General features: G+C 43.3%; 1 protein-coding gene across 1 annotated transcript in view; it reads right to left on the reverse strand.

Annotated features, from left to right (window-relative positions):
• The window catches only part of LOC110168332 (glutathione synthetase-like), a 9323-nt gene extending 304 nt beyond the window's left edge, over nucleotides 1-9019 (reverse strand). The window contains exons 1-12 of the mRNA XM_055156216.1: nucleotides 8988-9019; nucleotides 7197-7323; nucleotides 6865-7007; nucleotides 5966-6041; nucleotides 5742-5869; nucleotides 5532-5654; nucleotides 5192-5272; nucleotides 4869-4946; nucleotides 4673-4739; nucleotides 3165-3359; nucleotides 2570-2651; nucleotides 280-466 (exon numbers count right to left, since the gene is read on the reverse strand). Of these exons, the coding sequence (XP_055012191.1) occupies nucleotides 280-466; nucleotides 2570-2651; nucleotides 3165-3359; nucleotides 4673-4739; nucleotides 4869-4946; nucleotides 5192-5272; nucleotides 5532-5654; nucleotides 5742-5869; nucleotides 5966-6041; nucleotides 6865-7007; nucleotides 7197-7323; nucleotides 8988-9019 (1319 nt within the window). The remainder of the gene's footprint in view (nucleotides 1-279; nucleotides 467-2569; nucleotides 2652-3164; nucleotides 3360-4672; nucleotides 4740-4868; nucleotides 4947-5191; nucleotides 5273-5531; nucleotides 5655-5741; nucleotides 5870-5965; nucleotides 6042-6864; nucleotides 7008-7196; nucleotides 7324-8987) is intronic.
• Nucleotides 9020-16227: the final 7208 nt, after the last annotated feature.

The raw sequence follows: 16227 nt of genomic DNA on the forward strand, positions 1-16227 counted from the left end.
ACACAGACACACAAACACCCCCCACACAGACACAAACACACACACAGACACACACAACACACACAACACACAGACACACACAACACCCCCCACACACACACACACACAACACACCCACACAACACACAGACACACAAACACCCCACACACAGACACCCCCCCCACACACACACACACAGACAGACACACACAGTGACACACATAGACACACACACACAGAAAGTGAAAGTGTGATGTGTTTATGAGGAGCAGGAGTTAAACCTTTTGCTTGGGTCGTACCTGACGTAGGCTCCTGCCACGCCCAGCTCGCACGTGCACTCCGTGACCACAGGGGGGTGCTCTCCTGACACCAGGATGTTGGGGGTGGACGTGGCCTGGATCTTGTCCATGAGAATAAAAGCCCTCCGGTCTTTTCCTCCGGCCGCGCTCAGAACACGACGGATATCTGACCCAAAGAAGTTGTTTCCTGTGGAAGGCAAAGGTTAAAAGTCAAAGCCGTAAATGAGGAAGGACGCATATACTGTGTATAGTGTGTGTGTGTGTGTGTGTGTAGTGTGTTTGTGTGTATAGTAGGGATGGGCATGATTGGTTGATTAATCGATAATTGATCATTAAGAATTTCATCGATTACGTTCATTTTAATCAACAAACCGAATGTATGTTGCTGTGTGTAGTGTGACCAAACAGGTCTGTACATGTGTCTCTGCACTCAGAAGGAGCAAGCAGACACAGACAGTTGGTCAGTCTGCAACATACCGAAGCAAAAATGCATATTTAACGATGACTTGTACAAGAAATTCCACACTTTACGTTGCGTTCGGGACAAGTGTGAGTCCATGTGCACAGTGTATAAAGCAGCACATATGTTTCTGTGTCCAGTGAGAAAAAGTTTTGCCAGGTGAGAGTCGCGCAATATCGATGACGAGTCCCAACCTCCCACCTCCCGTACGGTGTCCTGGTTTTGACAAACTCAAATCTGGTCACACTAACCTGTATTCCACTGAGTCATGTCCTTTAATCCGACAGAAGTTGAACTACATCAGCCACACAAGAGCTGTAGTTTTATCTTCGCTTAGTTTATGCAAATGAGCCATGTGGTTTTAAGTTTCATTTCTGTGAGAGTTGCGCAAAACTGAATTAAACACATTATAATGTCAAACGGGCTGATGTGGCTCTAGAGTGTTTACGGTTTATATGTCGTAAAGTTGAATTTATGTATGCAGATTAGAAGTGCAGATAGTAATAATAATAATGATGATCATTTTAATATAAAAACTTTAATGATTAATCGATAATCGATCGTTAATTCTTCCGACGATCGATTAAGAAAATTTCACTGAATGCCCATCCCTAGTGTATAGTGTCTATAGTGTTTATTGTGTGTGCGTGTAGTGTGTATAGTGTGTGTATAGTGTGTGTGTGTGTGTATTGTGTGTGTATATAGTATGTGTATATTGTGTATACAGTGTTTGTGTGTATAGTGTGTGTAGTGTGTGTAGTGTGTATAGTGTGTGTATAGTGTGTGTATAGAGTGTCTAGTGTGTGTGTATAGTGTGTATAGTGTGTGTGTGTATAGTGTGTATAGTGTGTCTAGTGTGTTTAGTATGTGTACGTATGTGTGTGTATAGTGTGTATAGTGTGTGTTTGTGTGTATAGTGTGTGTGTGTGTGTGTGTGTGTGTGTGTGTATAGTGTGTATTGTGTGTGTGTGTATAGTGTGTATTGTGTGTGTGTGTATAGTGTGTGTTTGTGTGTATAATGTGTATAGTGTGTGTGTGTATATAGTGTGTGTGTGTGTGTATCATGTGTATAGTGTGTGTTTGTGTGTATAGTGTGTATAGTGTGTGTGTGTATAGTGTGTGTTTGTGTGTATAGTGTGTGTATAGTGTGTGTGTGTGTATAGTGTGCATAGTGTGTGTTTGTGTGTATAGTGTGTGTTTGTGTGTATAGTGTGTATAGTGTGTGTTTGTGTGTATAGTGTGTGTTTATAGTGTGTGTTTGTGTGTATCGTGTGTATAGTGTGTGTTTGTGTGTATAGTGTGTATAGTGTGTGTTTGTGTGTATAGTGTGTGTTTGTGTGTGTAATGTGTGTTTGTGTGTTTTGTGTGTGTATAGTGTGTGTTTATAGTGTGTGTTTGTGTGTATCATGTGTATAGTGTGTGTTTGTGTGTATAGTGTGTATAGTATGTGTGTGTGTATAGTGTGTGTTTGTGTGTGTATAGTGTGTATAGTGTGTGTGTGTGTGTATAGTGTGTATAGTGTGTGTTTGTGTGTATATGTGTGTGTGTGTGTATGTGTGTATAGTGTGTATAGTGTGTGTGTTGTGTGTATAGTGTGTGTGTGTGTATAGTGTGTGTTTGTGTGTATGTGTGTGTATATAGTGTGTGTGTGTATAGTGTGTGTTTGTGTGTATAGTGTGTGTGTATAGTGTGTATGTGTGTGTGTATAGTGTGTGTATAGTGTGTGTATAGTGTGTGTTTGTGTGTGTATAGTGTGTGTTTGTGTGTGTAATGTGTGTTTGTGTGTTTGTGTGTTTTGTGTTTTGTGTGTGTATAGTGTGTGTGTGTCACCTCCTCCTTCTCTCTGAGGTTTCAGGACAAATCTTTCTGGAGCTGCTAAAGCCAAATCCATGACCCGATCTCCCTCTGCACCCTGAGACAGGAAAGAGAAACCTGCATGAGGAGCAAACGCACAACTACACACACACTACACACGCTACACACAAACTACACACACACTACACACACACACACTACACACACACTACACACACTACACACACACTACACACACACTACACACACACTACACACACACTACACACACACACACTACACACACACTACACACACACTACACACACACTACACACACTACACACACACTACACACACACACACACACACTACACACACACTACACACACACTACACACACTACACACACACTACACACAAACTACACATTATATGTATGTATGGTGTTATACGTGTGTATGGTGTTATGCGTGTGTATGGTGTTATGCGTGTGTATGGTGTTATACGTGTGTATGGTGTTGTGTGTGTATGGTGTTCTCTGTGTGTATGGGGTTGTGTGTGTGTGTGTGTGTGTATAGTTTTATACGTGTGTATGGTGTTCTGTGTGTATGGTGTTCTATGTGTGTACCGGGTCGAGGGAGTAGAGTCCGGTGAACGTGGCTCTGATCTGCTCCACCACACGTTGGTGCTGTGGGAAGAACCTCTCCAGGACTCCGGCCTCGCTCAGAACCTGCTGCACCTTCTTTGTCCCGGCCAAATGTGTCCCCACGTCTGGACACTTCACCGCACGAGACTGCTCCAGCAGGAGACGCACGTCCCACAGCTGAGGACACATGAGGATATGAGGACACACGTCCCACAACTGAGGACACATGAGGACACATGTCCCACAGCTGAGAACACATGAGGACACATGTCCCACAGCTGAGAACACATGAGGATATGAGGACACACGTCCCACAGCTGAGGACACATGAGGACACATGTCCCACAGCTGAGCACACATGAGGATATGAGGACACACGTCCCACAACTGAGGACACATGAGGACACATGTCCCACAGCTGAGAACACATGAGGATATGAGGACACACGTCCCACAGCTGAGGACACATGAGGACACATGTCCCACAGCTGAGAACACATGAGGATATGAGGACACACGTCCCACAGCTGAGGACACATGAGTGATGTGTCTGTAAATTGGATTAAATGGACAGAATATGGAGAGTTGAGTTGAGCCCTAATTAATGTGACGAGAAACATTTATGGAGCAGAAGTTTGGAGATTTCTAAAAAACAGAAAAACTAAACCAGGACTAAACCAGAACTAAACCAGAACTAAACCAGGACTAAACCAGAACTAAACCAGGATAAATTACTAATTTAGAGATTTCAGAGGACATTGTCCTCTGACAGGTGAGGCTATGATGTCTAGGGTGACCATATTTCCATTTGTGAAAACCTTACCCGGGGTGGGAGGTTTTTTTGTTTTTGTTTTGTTTTTTACACTCTGTGACTTCTGAGTCACAAAGGCTACGAGAGACACTCAATTTAATGCCCCCAATGAACGGTAATGAAAACCCGGACATTTCCATCACTTAAAAAAAAAAAACCCGGACGCCCAGGACAAGACGCAAAATATGAACATGTCCTGGGGAAAACAGACGTTTGGTCACCCTAATGATGTCGTCCTCTGACAGGTGAGGCTATGACAGGTGAGGCTATGACGTGGTCCTCTGACAGGTGAGGCTCTGACAGGTGAGGCTATGATGTGGTCCTCTGACAGGTGAGGCTCTGACAGGTGAGGCTATGATGTGGTCTCTGACAGGTGAGGCTCTGACAGGTGAGGCTATGATGTGGTCCTCTGACAGGTGAGGCTCTGACAGGTGAGGCTATGACGTGGTCCTCTGACAGGTGAGGCTCTGACAGGTGAGGCTATGATGTGGTCCTCTGACAGGTGAGGCTCTGACAGGTGAGGCTATGATGTGGTCTCTGACAGGTGAGGCTCTGACAGGTGAGGCTATGATGTGGTCCTCTGACAGGTGAGGCTCTGACAGGTGAGGCTATGATGTGGTCCTCTGACAGGTGAGGCTCTGACAGGTGAGGCTATGATGTGGTCTCTGACAGGTGTTACCTGTTCGGTGTAGTGCTCGGGGGCGTAGCCGTAACGGAAATAAACCACTGCGATCTCTCGTCCTTCTCTGAAAACAAACAAACAGATTCAGAACCGTCAGGATCGTCTCTGTCGTCTCGTCAAAGTCTGTTTTTAACTTTCTGTCTCCGTGGAAACCTGAAGGAAATGTTCCACAGTGTCTTAAAATGTGACTCACACAAACAGTCTGTCATCTTTGTCCAGGAACACCGAGGCAGAGACCTCGTCCAGAGAACGACGCATCACCGAGATGTTCCTGAGCACAACGGGGGTGACAGGTGAGAGACAGGTGAGACAGCAGAGACAGGTGAGAGACAGGTGAGATTCACCTGATTCACCTGAGGAGCCACCACAAGAGGGTGCTGTTCAGAGGTTTTAGAGACTAAAGGGGGTGGGGCCAAACAGGGTAAATGGAGCGTCTATGGGCATGACAGGTGAGAAGGTGCATCAGGTGAAAAGGGGCAACAGGTGAAAAGGGCTGACAGGTGAAAGTGTCTTTACCATTTCGGCAGCTCCACCTCCAGGCAGCGTTGGCCAAATCGGTAGAAGTCAGAGGGTAAGACGACCAGCAGCACCACAGCTCTGAGAGACACCACCACAAGAACAAGAATAAGAACAAGAACATCTTGAGCAAGAGGAAGTTCAGAATAATGTTACAACAAATTACATCTGATTTATAATTTGGACAAAACACAAAATAAGTCCCAAAATGTGGAGTTTTCAAACCGACACAAAATGAGCCAAATTAAATCAGATCTGAAGCTGCAAGAAACACAAATGTTCAGCTCTTTTCAGGTTGTCACAGAAGCTTTTGTCCCTTGAGCCTTAGGTCCGTTCACACCTGTGTGACCCGTAGAGCTCCCAGGCCTTGGCGACGGCGGCGGCGGCGGCGTGTCCAGTGGAAGGGAGCTCGTGTTGAAGCTGCTCACTCTGCTTTGGGCGTCCGGCGAATCTCAGAACATCTCTGCAAAAAAAAGAAGTAGACCAAGAGTCCCTCACAGAAGCTTAGAGAAGTTTCTGTCCCTGTAGATAAACAGTGTGAGGTTCTGACCTGTAAACTTCCACCAGAGGTTCAGTAAATTCTCCCATCCCCGCAGCAAACGTGTTGATCTCCACCTGCTTCAGAGACGAGCCCCGATCTAACATGTAGTCACAACGAGTCAGACCCAAGACAATGGACTGAGGAAACAAGACGAGAAGGTCAGAGACGAGCAGAACCAGAGGAGCAGAACCAGACGAGTAGAACCAGACAAGCAGAGGAGCAGAGAGTCTCACCGGGGCTCGTCCTTCTCTCTGGATCTGTTTGTAGATGTGGAACAGTCGTGCGGTGAAGTCGTCCACTTCTACGGTGCTGAAACAAGAAACAGGAAGTGTGTGTGAGTGAAAACCAGGATCCCTCTGCTGATGTCATCAGAGGAAAAGTCCCAAACACAGAGACAGTTTAGGCCCAAGGAAGGACTTTTTCTGGCCTCTTTTATTTGTGTGAGTCTGATCACAACTATTGTGTATGTGAACTCCTCCTGAACTGACACTTTACTGTGGTGGGACTTTGGGAACCCGAATGATCTGAGGAGCTGTGTTTCACAGAGTATTATGCCCCTGCCGGCTCGTGGGACTCCTGAGGCAGCAGACAGGTGCAGACCGGCCAAGTGCAGTTCGGGGGGAACATGGAGGAGCTTGGTCACACAGGAGGAACTCGGAGTAGAGCCGCTGCTCCTCCACGTGTAGAGGAGGGCATCTGTTCTGATGCCTCCTGGGTGTCTCCCTCAGGAGGTGTTCATGTCCCACCGGGAGGAGGCCCTGGGGGAGACCCAGGACACAATGGAGGGACGATGTCTCTGGACTGGACTGGGAACACCTCAGGGTCCCACAGGAGGAGCTGGAGGAAGTGTCTGGGGTGAAGGAAGTCTGGGGTGAACTGTGAAATGAGTCATTAGTAGTATTTAAATAGTTTGTTGCTATAGCGACGGCCTGATGTTTGATGTTTCTCAAAGTCCTGGATTTGTCCATAACAACACATGGGTCTGTTTAAAGCTGCACTGTGTCACTTTTCTGGTGGAGGGTGCACCACCTGCTGGTCTCCATGGAGATGTTCCAGTTTTGCCTTGATTGCACAATAGACAGGAGCAGGCAGGAGCAGACAGGAGCAGACGTGACAGGGTGTGAGGTGTTACCTGGACAGAGCCTCCTCCAGGAACTCCTGGTCCTGACTGACCCGATCCACCAACGTGTTGAAGAACGTCTGGACCTGCAGCGCCTGAAGGTACAAAGCCCTGGACACCGGGGTGGGCACCAGGGTGAAGGGCATGTGGGTCACCTGCCGAGACAGGAGCGGGTCAAAGGAGCAGACAGGAGCAGACAGGAGAAGACAGGAGCAGACAGGAGAAGACAGGAGCAGACAGGAGCAGACAGGAGCAGACAGGAGCAGACAGGAGAAGACAGGAGCAGACAGGAGAAGACAGGAGCAGACAGGTGCAGACAGGAGCAGACAGGAGCTCACGTGTGCAGGTTTGGCGGCGTCTGGAGGTTTCAGCAGAATTCCTCGTAAACAGGCGGCGTCTCGAGCAAAGTCCAGCAGGGGGTGCAGCAGAGCCTCGTCTCTGAGCAGAGCATCAAACGGACCAGAGCCCGACCTGAGGGACGACACGACACTGTGACCTCTGACCTCAAACAGAACCCGACCTGAGGGACCTGGAGTGTGTTTGTTTTGTTCACATGTTTGAGTAATTCTTTATTTTTAAAAGCTCCAGACGCTCTGCTCCACCTTGTGATGTCATCAAGTGGTAGTTTTCAAGTGATCAAACCAAACTGGGTCAATTTTAAAAACATTAGTAGAAATGTAAGTCCAGCGCGTCAAAGGTTTTCTGTCTGAGAGCAACTTGTGTGTGACGACCTGGAGCCAAACGAGAGCTGCTCGTGCAGAAAGACTCCACACGCTCACAAAACTCTGACGCGAGAATTAAAATGAAAACATTTCATTCTAGAATCAGTCTGAGTGAACAAGTTACTTATGAATGAAAGACTTTTACTTCTGTTGTTCTGTTCACATCTTCTGTCAAATAAAAGTCGACTAGAGAAGAGAAAGAAACGAGAGAAACACTCACATCTTTCCATTCAATAGAGTTAAACAGAAAATAATTAACACTAATATCACAGCCACTCCGTGAATTTCCTCTTATAAAATACTGATATTTTATATATACAGTGTTTTTTAAAAATAAAGTCACAACGTTTTCTACACATGGAAACAAAACACAAAACTATGTTGGGTTTGTCCAAAAGAAATCAGCTGTTTAAGGAATCTCCCCATGAGCATCTCAGATTTGGCTGGAAAAAAAAAAAAAAAAAACTAACTAAAAAATCTAAAATTATCAAATGAAAGAATCTAAAGTTTTAGCTCAATCCTTCCTGAGTTTTGGCCTGTTGAGATTTTGGGGCCATGGCCACTTTTTCAGAAACCTTCATTCATAATCATGTTTGAGAGACCAGAACTTCATAAAAATCGAGCTCGGAACATTTGTACATTTGTATTATTTTAGATTCTTGGTCATAGATTCTGAATCTGTTGTCAAATATTGTGTGTCTTTATTAAGGATGTGGCTGTGGGCCCAAAATCTCACATTTGGTTACCACTCAGTTTTTGTTTTTGTTTTTTGTTTTTTCAATTTTTGAGGTCCAAGATCAATTTACTCCAAGCAGATCTTTACAAACTAACTGAACCTGAATATTTGAGAGAATGACCATTTCTGACACAAATCACACTTTTCTGAACTTTCATGTGGATGGTGTAGAGTCTCAAATATGGTCACAGACCAGGTTTGATCTTTTTGGCCCCTTCTTTAGAGCCTCCGTTCTCCATGTGGACACAGTTAGATGTGGATCAAATTTTTACCAGAGAAACTTTGGCAGATTCTGATTAGTTTAAAGTAATAACAAAACAACTACTATTAACTTCCTTCATTTCAAACGGAATTTTTAGAAAATGAGTCTCAACGGGTCATTTTTGGAGGAGTTTAGGTATTTTCCATCTGCTCGCAAAGGTTTTTTAGGAATTTTTTTCAGCCAAATCTGAAATGACTCAAAGGGGATGGACGGCTGATTTCATCTGGACGAACTTTGTAATGAAAATTGAAAACGATAAAATCAAATATTAAATCCAAACTGTTCAATCGTCTAACAGAGGTTTTCTACAGCAAATCCAACAAACACAAGTCGATGTTTAACTGAACAAACAGACAATAAAACCTTTGACATGAATCTTATGATTTCTCTACATTTCTAAGACTGTGAGACTCACCTGGACGTGTGTGGATGTTCCTCTCTGCTCATCGTCTCTGGAGCTCCCTGACACACACACTAACACACACACTGACACACAATGATACACACTGAGGCCTTCACACGTCCAGAGCTTCGCATCAGGAGGCGGCTCAGACGTGTCGCTCCTGTTTCACACAGATACAAGTTGGTATGTGGACAGACCAGTTTGACAAGGTCTGATCCCATTAGATGTCAGAAGCTCAGAGTCTGGTCCTGGTCAGAGTCTGGTCCTGGTCTGAGTCTGGTCCTGGTCTGAGGTCTGGTCCTGGTCTGAGGTCTGGTTCTGGTATCAATAATTTCAGATTCATCCATAATACTATTTATTTACCATATTAATGAATTTGGTTGTGTTGTGTCAGTCTTGGAGTTATCCATTCATTCATGTCCCTACCACATATTAACATTCCAACTGTTTCAGACACCATCAGCTCAAATAGTTGTTTATAAAAAACCCAGTCGCTTCCTGGTGGTATGTAAATATTGACAATTGTCACTGGAAAGCCCTCAATTTTCCCTTTTACCAATATGAAACGGCCTTCTTTATCTTTTTTATCTGATATATATTCAAAACAAGTCTGATGTGTTATCAGAATTGGTGTCCTGATGATGTGTATACATACTTATTAGAACCTCGTTTAAATTGTTTATGTTCCTGGTCTGACAAGTGCGTCTCCTGCAGAAGGGCCTGTACCTCTTCTTTTTTTTTTAAATTTTAGACAAAATCTTGGACCTCTTTTGTGGGTTAACAATTTAATTTACATTCCAGGAGAGGATATTTAAAGTCTGGTTACAATCTACCGTTTGAATGGGTAAATTGTTTTATCACAGCTGTAATAACATTATCACCTGCCCAAACATTACTGCCTTGAAACACAGCTAACAAAGTAACAGTCACACAGATATTAAACAATAGAAGTTGGACTTCCTTTAGTGGGGTTTTAAAGAAATAACCCTGTAAGGGGCCATTCACACCAAAGCGTCAAAGCGTCCAATTTCAATGTAAAGTCTAACCAATCAGGGACGAGTATCCAGTGACGCAGCGACGCAATTATCAGGAAGAAAGACCCGAGAACCAGAGCGAGAACCACAAACATGAGCGGAGAATAAATATATACGCCACAATCACTGAGCCGATCGCGAGGACTGCACCAGGACCGGACCAGGACTGAACCAGGACTAGACCAGGACTAAACCTGGACTAGACCGGGACTAAACCTGGACTAGACAGGGACTAAACAAGGACTAGAACGGAAAAAAAAAAAACACGGCTCTCAAGTTTGTACAGATTTACGTTAGTCATCTTTATCTGTTCCTTCACGTCTTTGAATCGCTGAGCATGGTCCTTTCTGAAGTCTTTAATTTAATTTAATATCATTCTCAGGTCAATGTTGTCGTCACTGGCCGCTTCTTCTCGACTGCTAGCCTCCGCGTTAGCCAAAACGCCATATTTGCCAGCTTCAGTTTTGTCGGTGTTTATTTTGACCGGTTTCTTGGTCTTCAGCTTGCCGTGCTCATCTTTCAACGTTGCCCCTTCTTACTGAGGCAATTAATACCAGTTCAAAAATCGAGTTTTATTTCGAGTTTTAGGGACTTTTAAACTGCAAAACCAGGAGCAGTGGTTTTACGCTGTTGGAAGTCCAGGTGTAAGTCTTTTTAAAGGGGAGCACAAGGGTTTTAACCCTAATCAGTAAGGTGTAAAAACATTGCCATATTTCTGATTGTGTTGTGTCTTTTTCTTGGTCCATTTAGGTAGTTGTCACCCAACTTGTTGCTATCACATGCCCAAGAGCTCATTTCTTTACCATTATTTATGTGGTGTGTATAAAAAGCATTCATTTGGGGTCCACGTGGACCCCAGCCGAACCAGGTGTCTAACGTCTGGTTATTATTTGTTTTTGATATTCCTCTGACAGATACCAGAGTTGCATATTGTTTCATTTAAGTTAAGAAAGACTTACACTTGCATTGACAATAAATTGTACTCCCAGTATTCTGTGTGATGAGTGCCTAGAAGCATGCAGTGGAGTGTAAATATTGCATTTGTGAAGGCCCCGTGTTCATTTTCTTGCCAATATGACAATCTATTGTGATCACACACCTTTAGTTTTTTATGAGACACCCACATTTTCTTCAAACATATTTTTTGTTATTGTGGGGTCCACATGGACCCCAGTATCAAAGAGGCTCATTTTGCCAAAATGGTTCTGTATACCCTATACCAAAAGGAACACCTATGATGTCTGTTCTTTGTTAGCATCAATGATGCAACAGAACATAACAAACCTCAGCTTACACATGATTTTGCACCAAAAGTGACAAAAATTTGAAAAAAAGAGAAAAAAAAACATAAGGTTATTATTTATTTTTTCATTGAATTAAAGCAAGTTATACCAAATAAATTTTATCTGAGGTTGTCACACTTGTCAAAAACCTCATTTGGAGACAACTGTTACCTGCACACTTATGTGAAATATATAATATGATGTTGGGGACCGTGTGGACCCCAGGTGTACAGATTAGTCAGTTTTGGCACGTGTACTGATGAGGGTTAAAGTGTAAAGAGATAATTGTCTTTAATTGGCGTGTTGTGCAGCTCGGTAACTCATGTCTCGACCTCAAGGACACACCTGCTGACCGCTGTCGCTTCAGACGACACAGATCTGTGTGAAACAGGAGTGACAGGTCTGAGCCGCCTCCTGATGTGTGGGTCTGTGTGTGTGTGTGTGTGTGTGTGTGTGTGGGGGGTTGTCTGTGTGTGTGTGTCAGTGTGTGTCAGTGTGTGTGTTAGTGTGTGTCAGGGAGCTCCAGAGGCGATGAGCAGAGAGGAACATCCACACACGTCCAGGTGAGTCTCACAATCGTAGAAATGGAGAGAAATCATAAGATTCATGTCAAAGGTTTAAGGTTGAAAACAGAACAGAGGCGTGTTTGTGCTCGAGCCGCGAGCTCCGTTACACTTTAAACTCGTCGATTTAAGCTTCTGATGCAAAAGTGGAGGAACACGTCACATTTCAAAGTGTTTTGGTTTTATTGTCTGTTTGTTCAGTTAAACATCGACTTGTGTTTGTTGGATTTGCTGTAGAAACAGTTTGGATTTAATATTTGATTTTATCGTTTTACATTTTCATTACAAAGTTCGCCCAAATGAAATCAGCCGCCCTCCCCTTTGAGACGTCTCAGATTTGGCTGAAAAAATTCCTAAAAAACCTTTGCGATGGCAGATGGAAAAATACCTAAACTCCTGTGAGACTCATTTTCAAAAATTCCGTTTGAAATGAAGGAAGTTAATAGTAGTTGTTTTTATTACTTTAAACTAATTAGAATCTGCCAACATTTCTCTAGTAAAAATGTGATCCACATCTAACTGTGTCCACGTGGAGAACCGAGGCTCCAAAGAAGGGGCCAAAAAGATCAAACCTGGTCTGTGACCATATTTGAGACTCTACACCAGGGGCCATATAGTGGCCCTTTAAACCTTTTAACCCAGCCCGCCGAACTTGAATAAATTACAATAATAAACCTTGATGTTTTATTTTTCCTGCATTTCCGGCGTTTCCCAGTAGATGGAGCACTATATATACATTGAGATGCGGCGTATTATGTTGGCTGCAATGCTTTATGGGACAGTAGTTTCGGGCGGCGTACTCTGACCATGAGTGAGGTAGAAGTGTTCAAGACATAAGGCTGCACTGTTTCCATTTTGAGTCAGTTAAAAGCAGGGACTTCAGACTGGTCAACATCATATTCTGTATCTTAATGCATGGAAAGTCTTAAGGGTTTGGTGGTACTGCACACATCAGTGTTGAAGCGTGGTACCTCATAGAGGGGATTTTGTTTCTCGACGGGATCTAAGCGCTCAGGATGTGTGCGCCTGTGGTGTGCAGAGAGAAGCAAACCTCATTCACTTTTCATGCATTTTGAAACTTATGCATCCGATATGTGTAAATACAATTGTGCAATGGAGCCGAGCTCTTAACATGTCATGTCCTGTCTCCTGTCCGGCCCTTCAGTCAAATTTTAGGACCCTATGTGGCCCCCGAGCCAAAAAGTTTGCCCACCCCTGCTCTACACCATCCACATGAAAACTCAGAAAAGTGTGATTTGTGTCAGAAATGGTCATTCTCTCAAATATTCAGGTTCATTTAGTTTGCAAAGATCTGCTTGGAGTAAATTGATCTTGGACCTCAAAAATTGAAAAACAAAACAAACAAACAAACAAAAAAACTGAGCGGCAACCAAATGTGAGATTTTGGGCCCACAGCCACACCCTTAATAAAGACACACAATGTTTGACAACAGATTCAGAATCTATGACCAAGAATCTAAAATAATACAAATGTACAAATGTTCCGAGCTCGATTTTTATGAAGTTCTGGTCTCTCAAACATGATTATGAATGAAGGTTTCTGAAAAAGTGGCCATGGCCCCAAAATCTCAACAGGCCAAAACTCAGGAATGATTGAGCTAAAACTTTAGATTCTTTCATTTGATAATTTTGGATTTTTTAGTTGTTGTTTTTTTTCAGCCAAATCTGAGATGCTCATGGGGAGATTCCTCAAAGGTTGTATGGAGGATTTTTTTTGTTTCAAATTGTCAATGATAGCATTATAGAGGTGCAGTAGCCTTGTAATTATGATGACCAAAAAAAAAAGAGAATAAAAATTCATCAACTCTGGACGTGGTGGGGCTAAACATTTGCCAATAGATAACGACACTGCCTCGTTATCTGTTAGCTGACAGGCTGTCAATCAAACTCCCTACGTTTCTAGCGTAACTGACTTGCCTGCGCGCTGCCGTTACGTGGTTTGCGTACGACTGTCACGCAGTCCACAGACGCAAGACGCACAGACAGAAGACAAGGGGAAAAGCAGCGAAGCCAAACTAAGGTGATTCTTGAAGATTCATTCCAGCGATGGCGCGACTGAAGCAGACGCAGGGTCTAAAGACTGACGCACTGGTCCACAAATTACTCCTGGACAGGTCACTTCTGCTTATTATGAAAACGTACTTTATTTCTAAGAGCTAGACAAACGTTTTTCAGGACACGAAAGCGATATCCTATGTCTGAAAACGTAATTTTCAAGGCAAAGAAAGAGTCCGCTTGCTGCTGCGTGTTGTAGCTAGTTCATTCGCACTGAATCTCCGCGCACTCTTCTCTGCACCCCTTTCCTGCTCCTCTCCCCGCTGCCCGTTCCGCTCTTCCCCTGCTCCTCACTTCTCCGCACACGGAATCTCCGCGCACCGCTCCCCTCTCCTCTCTCCTCTCTCCCTGCTCCGCTCTTCTCCCTGCTCCTCACTTCTCGTCCGCGAACGAAATGTCCGCGCACCCCTCCCCCCGCTCCTCACTTCTCCGTCTTGCCTAACCAACACTGTAGTTAGTTGTTTACAAGTCATGTGCAGCACCGGCTGTAAACAAACCTGTTTCTGGCATAAGGAGGAGGAGGGAGGAGGCGTTTCTACGTAGGAGCTGTAGGGGAGGGGGGGTGGTTTCACGCATGCGCAACATTTGAAAAAGGACAAACAGTCGCTGGATTTCTCGTTCCTTGGAAAATCCTCTATACAACCTTTAAAAGGCTGATTTGTTTTGGACAGACCCAACATAGTTTTGTATTTTGTTTCCATGTGTAGAAAACGTTGTGACTTTATTTAGAAAAACGCTGTATATATAAAATATCAGTATTTTATAAGAGGAAATTCACGGAGTGGCTGTGATATCAGTGTTAATTATTTTCTGTTTAACTCTATTGAATGTAAAGATGTGAGTGTTTCTCTCATTTCTTTCTCTTCTCTAGTCGACTTTTATTTGACAGAAGATGTGAACAGAACAACAGAAGTAAAAGTCTTTCATTCATAAGTAACTTGTTCACTCAGACTCACTAATTCTAGTGTCAGAGTTTTGTGAGCGTGTGGAGTCTTTCTGCACGAGCAGCTCTCGTTTGGCTCCAGGTCGTCACACACAAGTTGCTCTCAGACAGAAAACTTTTGACGCTCATTTGGTATTGAAACATAACTTTTTTATTTAATTGTGTATAAATAAATGTTAGTTTTCATTAACAGTTTTAATAAAAAACATCTCACAGGTGATTATTGAAGGTTTATTGCAGAAATAATGTGATGTGGTGGGTTGAAAACACAACTCATGTCTGTTATTTACGAGGAGTAGATCAGGACAAGGCAGCGTTACAAAAAAACAAAACATGAGCTTCACTGTTGAGTGCAGAGATAAGGTGCCTGAATAAAAGACAAGACAACATAACATAGTCTATAGTTAAAAAAAAAATTAAAATTAAAAAAGTAAGTGCTGTGATCTTTAAAACCAAGGAGGAGCTCTCGGTTTCTATTCCGTGTGAAGAGAGTTTAGAGCAGGGGTGTCAAATATACGGCCCGGGGGCTGGATCCGGCCCCAGATTAAAGGTGTTCGTTAATCTGCTCCGCAGCTGATTTTGTACTAAAATATTTAAATTATATTTTCTTTTAAAATATTGGTCATTTTCTGTGGTGTTTATCATATCAGTGTCTCCAGCGTCTCTGTGCGTGGCCCCTCCCACCAGAGCAGCACAAATGAAGACTTGTCTCTTTCCAAACGCTCTTAAAGGACGATCGTTTGGACTGTTGACCGTGACACTCTCATCAAGAAAATGTCCAACATGAGAAAAGTGCAGGATTTTCCAAGAAAAATTGACTTATTCCTATTTGTATACAAATTCATGTTAAAACATTGTGTTGAAATGGTATTTGTCTTAAAGTTTCAGGTTGTTCATAATATTATAATATTTTGTAAAAGAAAGAGTTCATCAATTAAAAAAGATTTCTGTAATAGATTTGTGTTTCTCTGCACAAACATTTGAACTTATTGTTATTTTTGGGGTTTATATGACATGAGTTTTCTGATCCGGCCCCTTTGGATCAAAGTAGTTTGGATACGAGCCCCGGAACAAACTGAGTTTAACACCCCTGCTTTAGAGGTTCATTGTAACTTTTCCGGTGGAGGGTCTGTCAAACGCTTTTCTCCGTGGAAGTATTTATTTCCTGCTTTATCTGGAATGTTACACTGTATGGTCTTAAACCTTTCTATCTCCTTGGAGACCCAACCAGACCATGTCCCAGGTCAGCTCTGTGGAGAGGCGACCCTGCTCACTGCTTTTTAAAGGTATTTTTGAGCTATAAAATCACCTGTAAATTAATAAATATAAAGTAGAGCAGTTTAAAGGTGCGTA

This window comes from Boleophthalmus pectinirostris, unplaced genomic scaffold, assembly GCF_026225935.1.
Source record: "Boleophthalmus pectinirostris isolate CB_2022bp ecotype Guang Dong unplaced genomic scaffold, ASM2622593v1 HiC_scaffold_20, whole genome shotgun sequence".
In the NCBI taxonomy this organism is placed as follows: domain Eukaryota; kingdom Metazoa; phylum Chordata; class Actinopteri; order Gobiiformes; family Gobiidae; genus Boleophthalmus; species Boleophthalmus pectinirostris.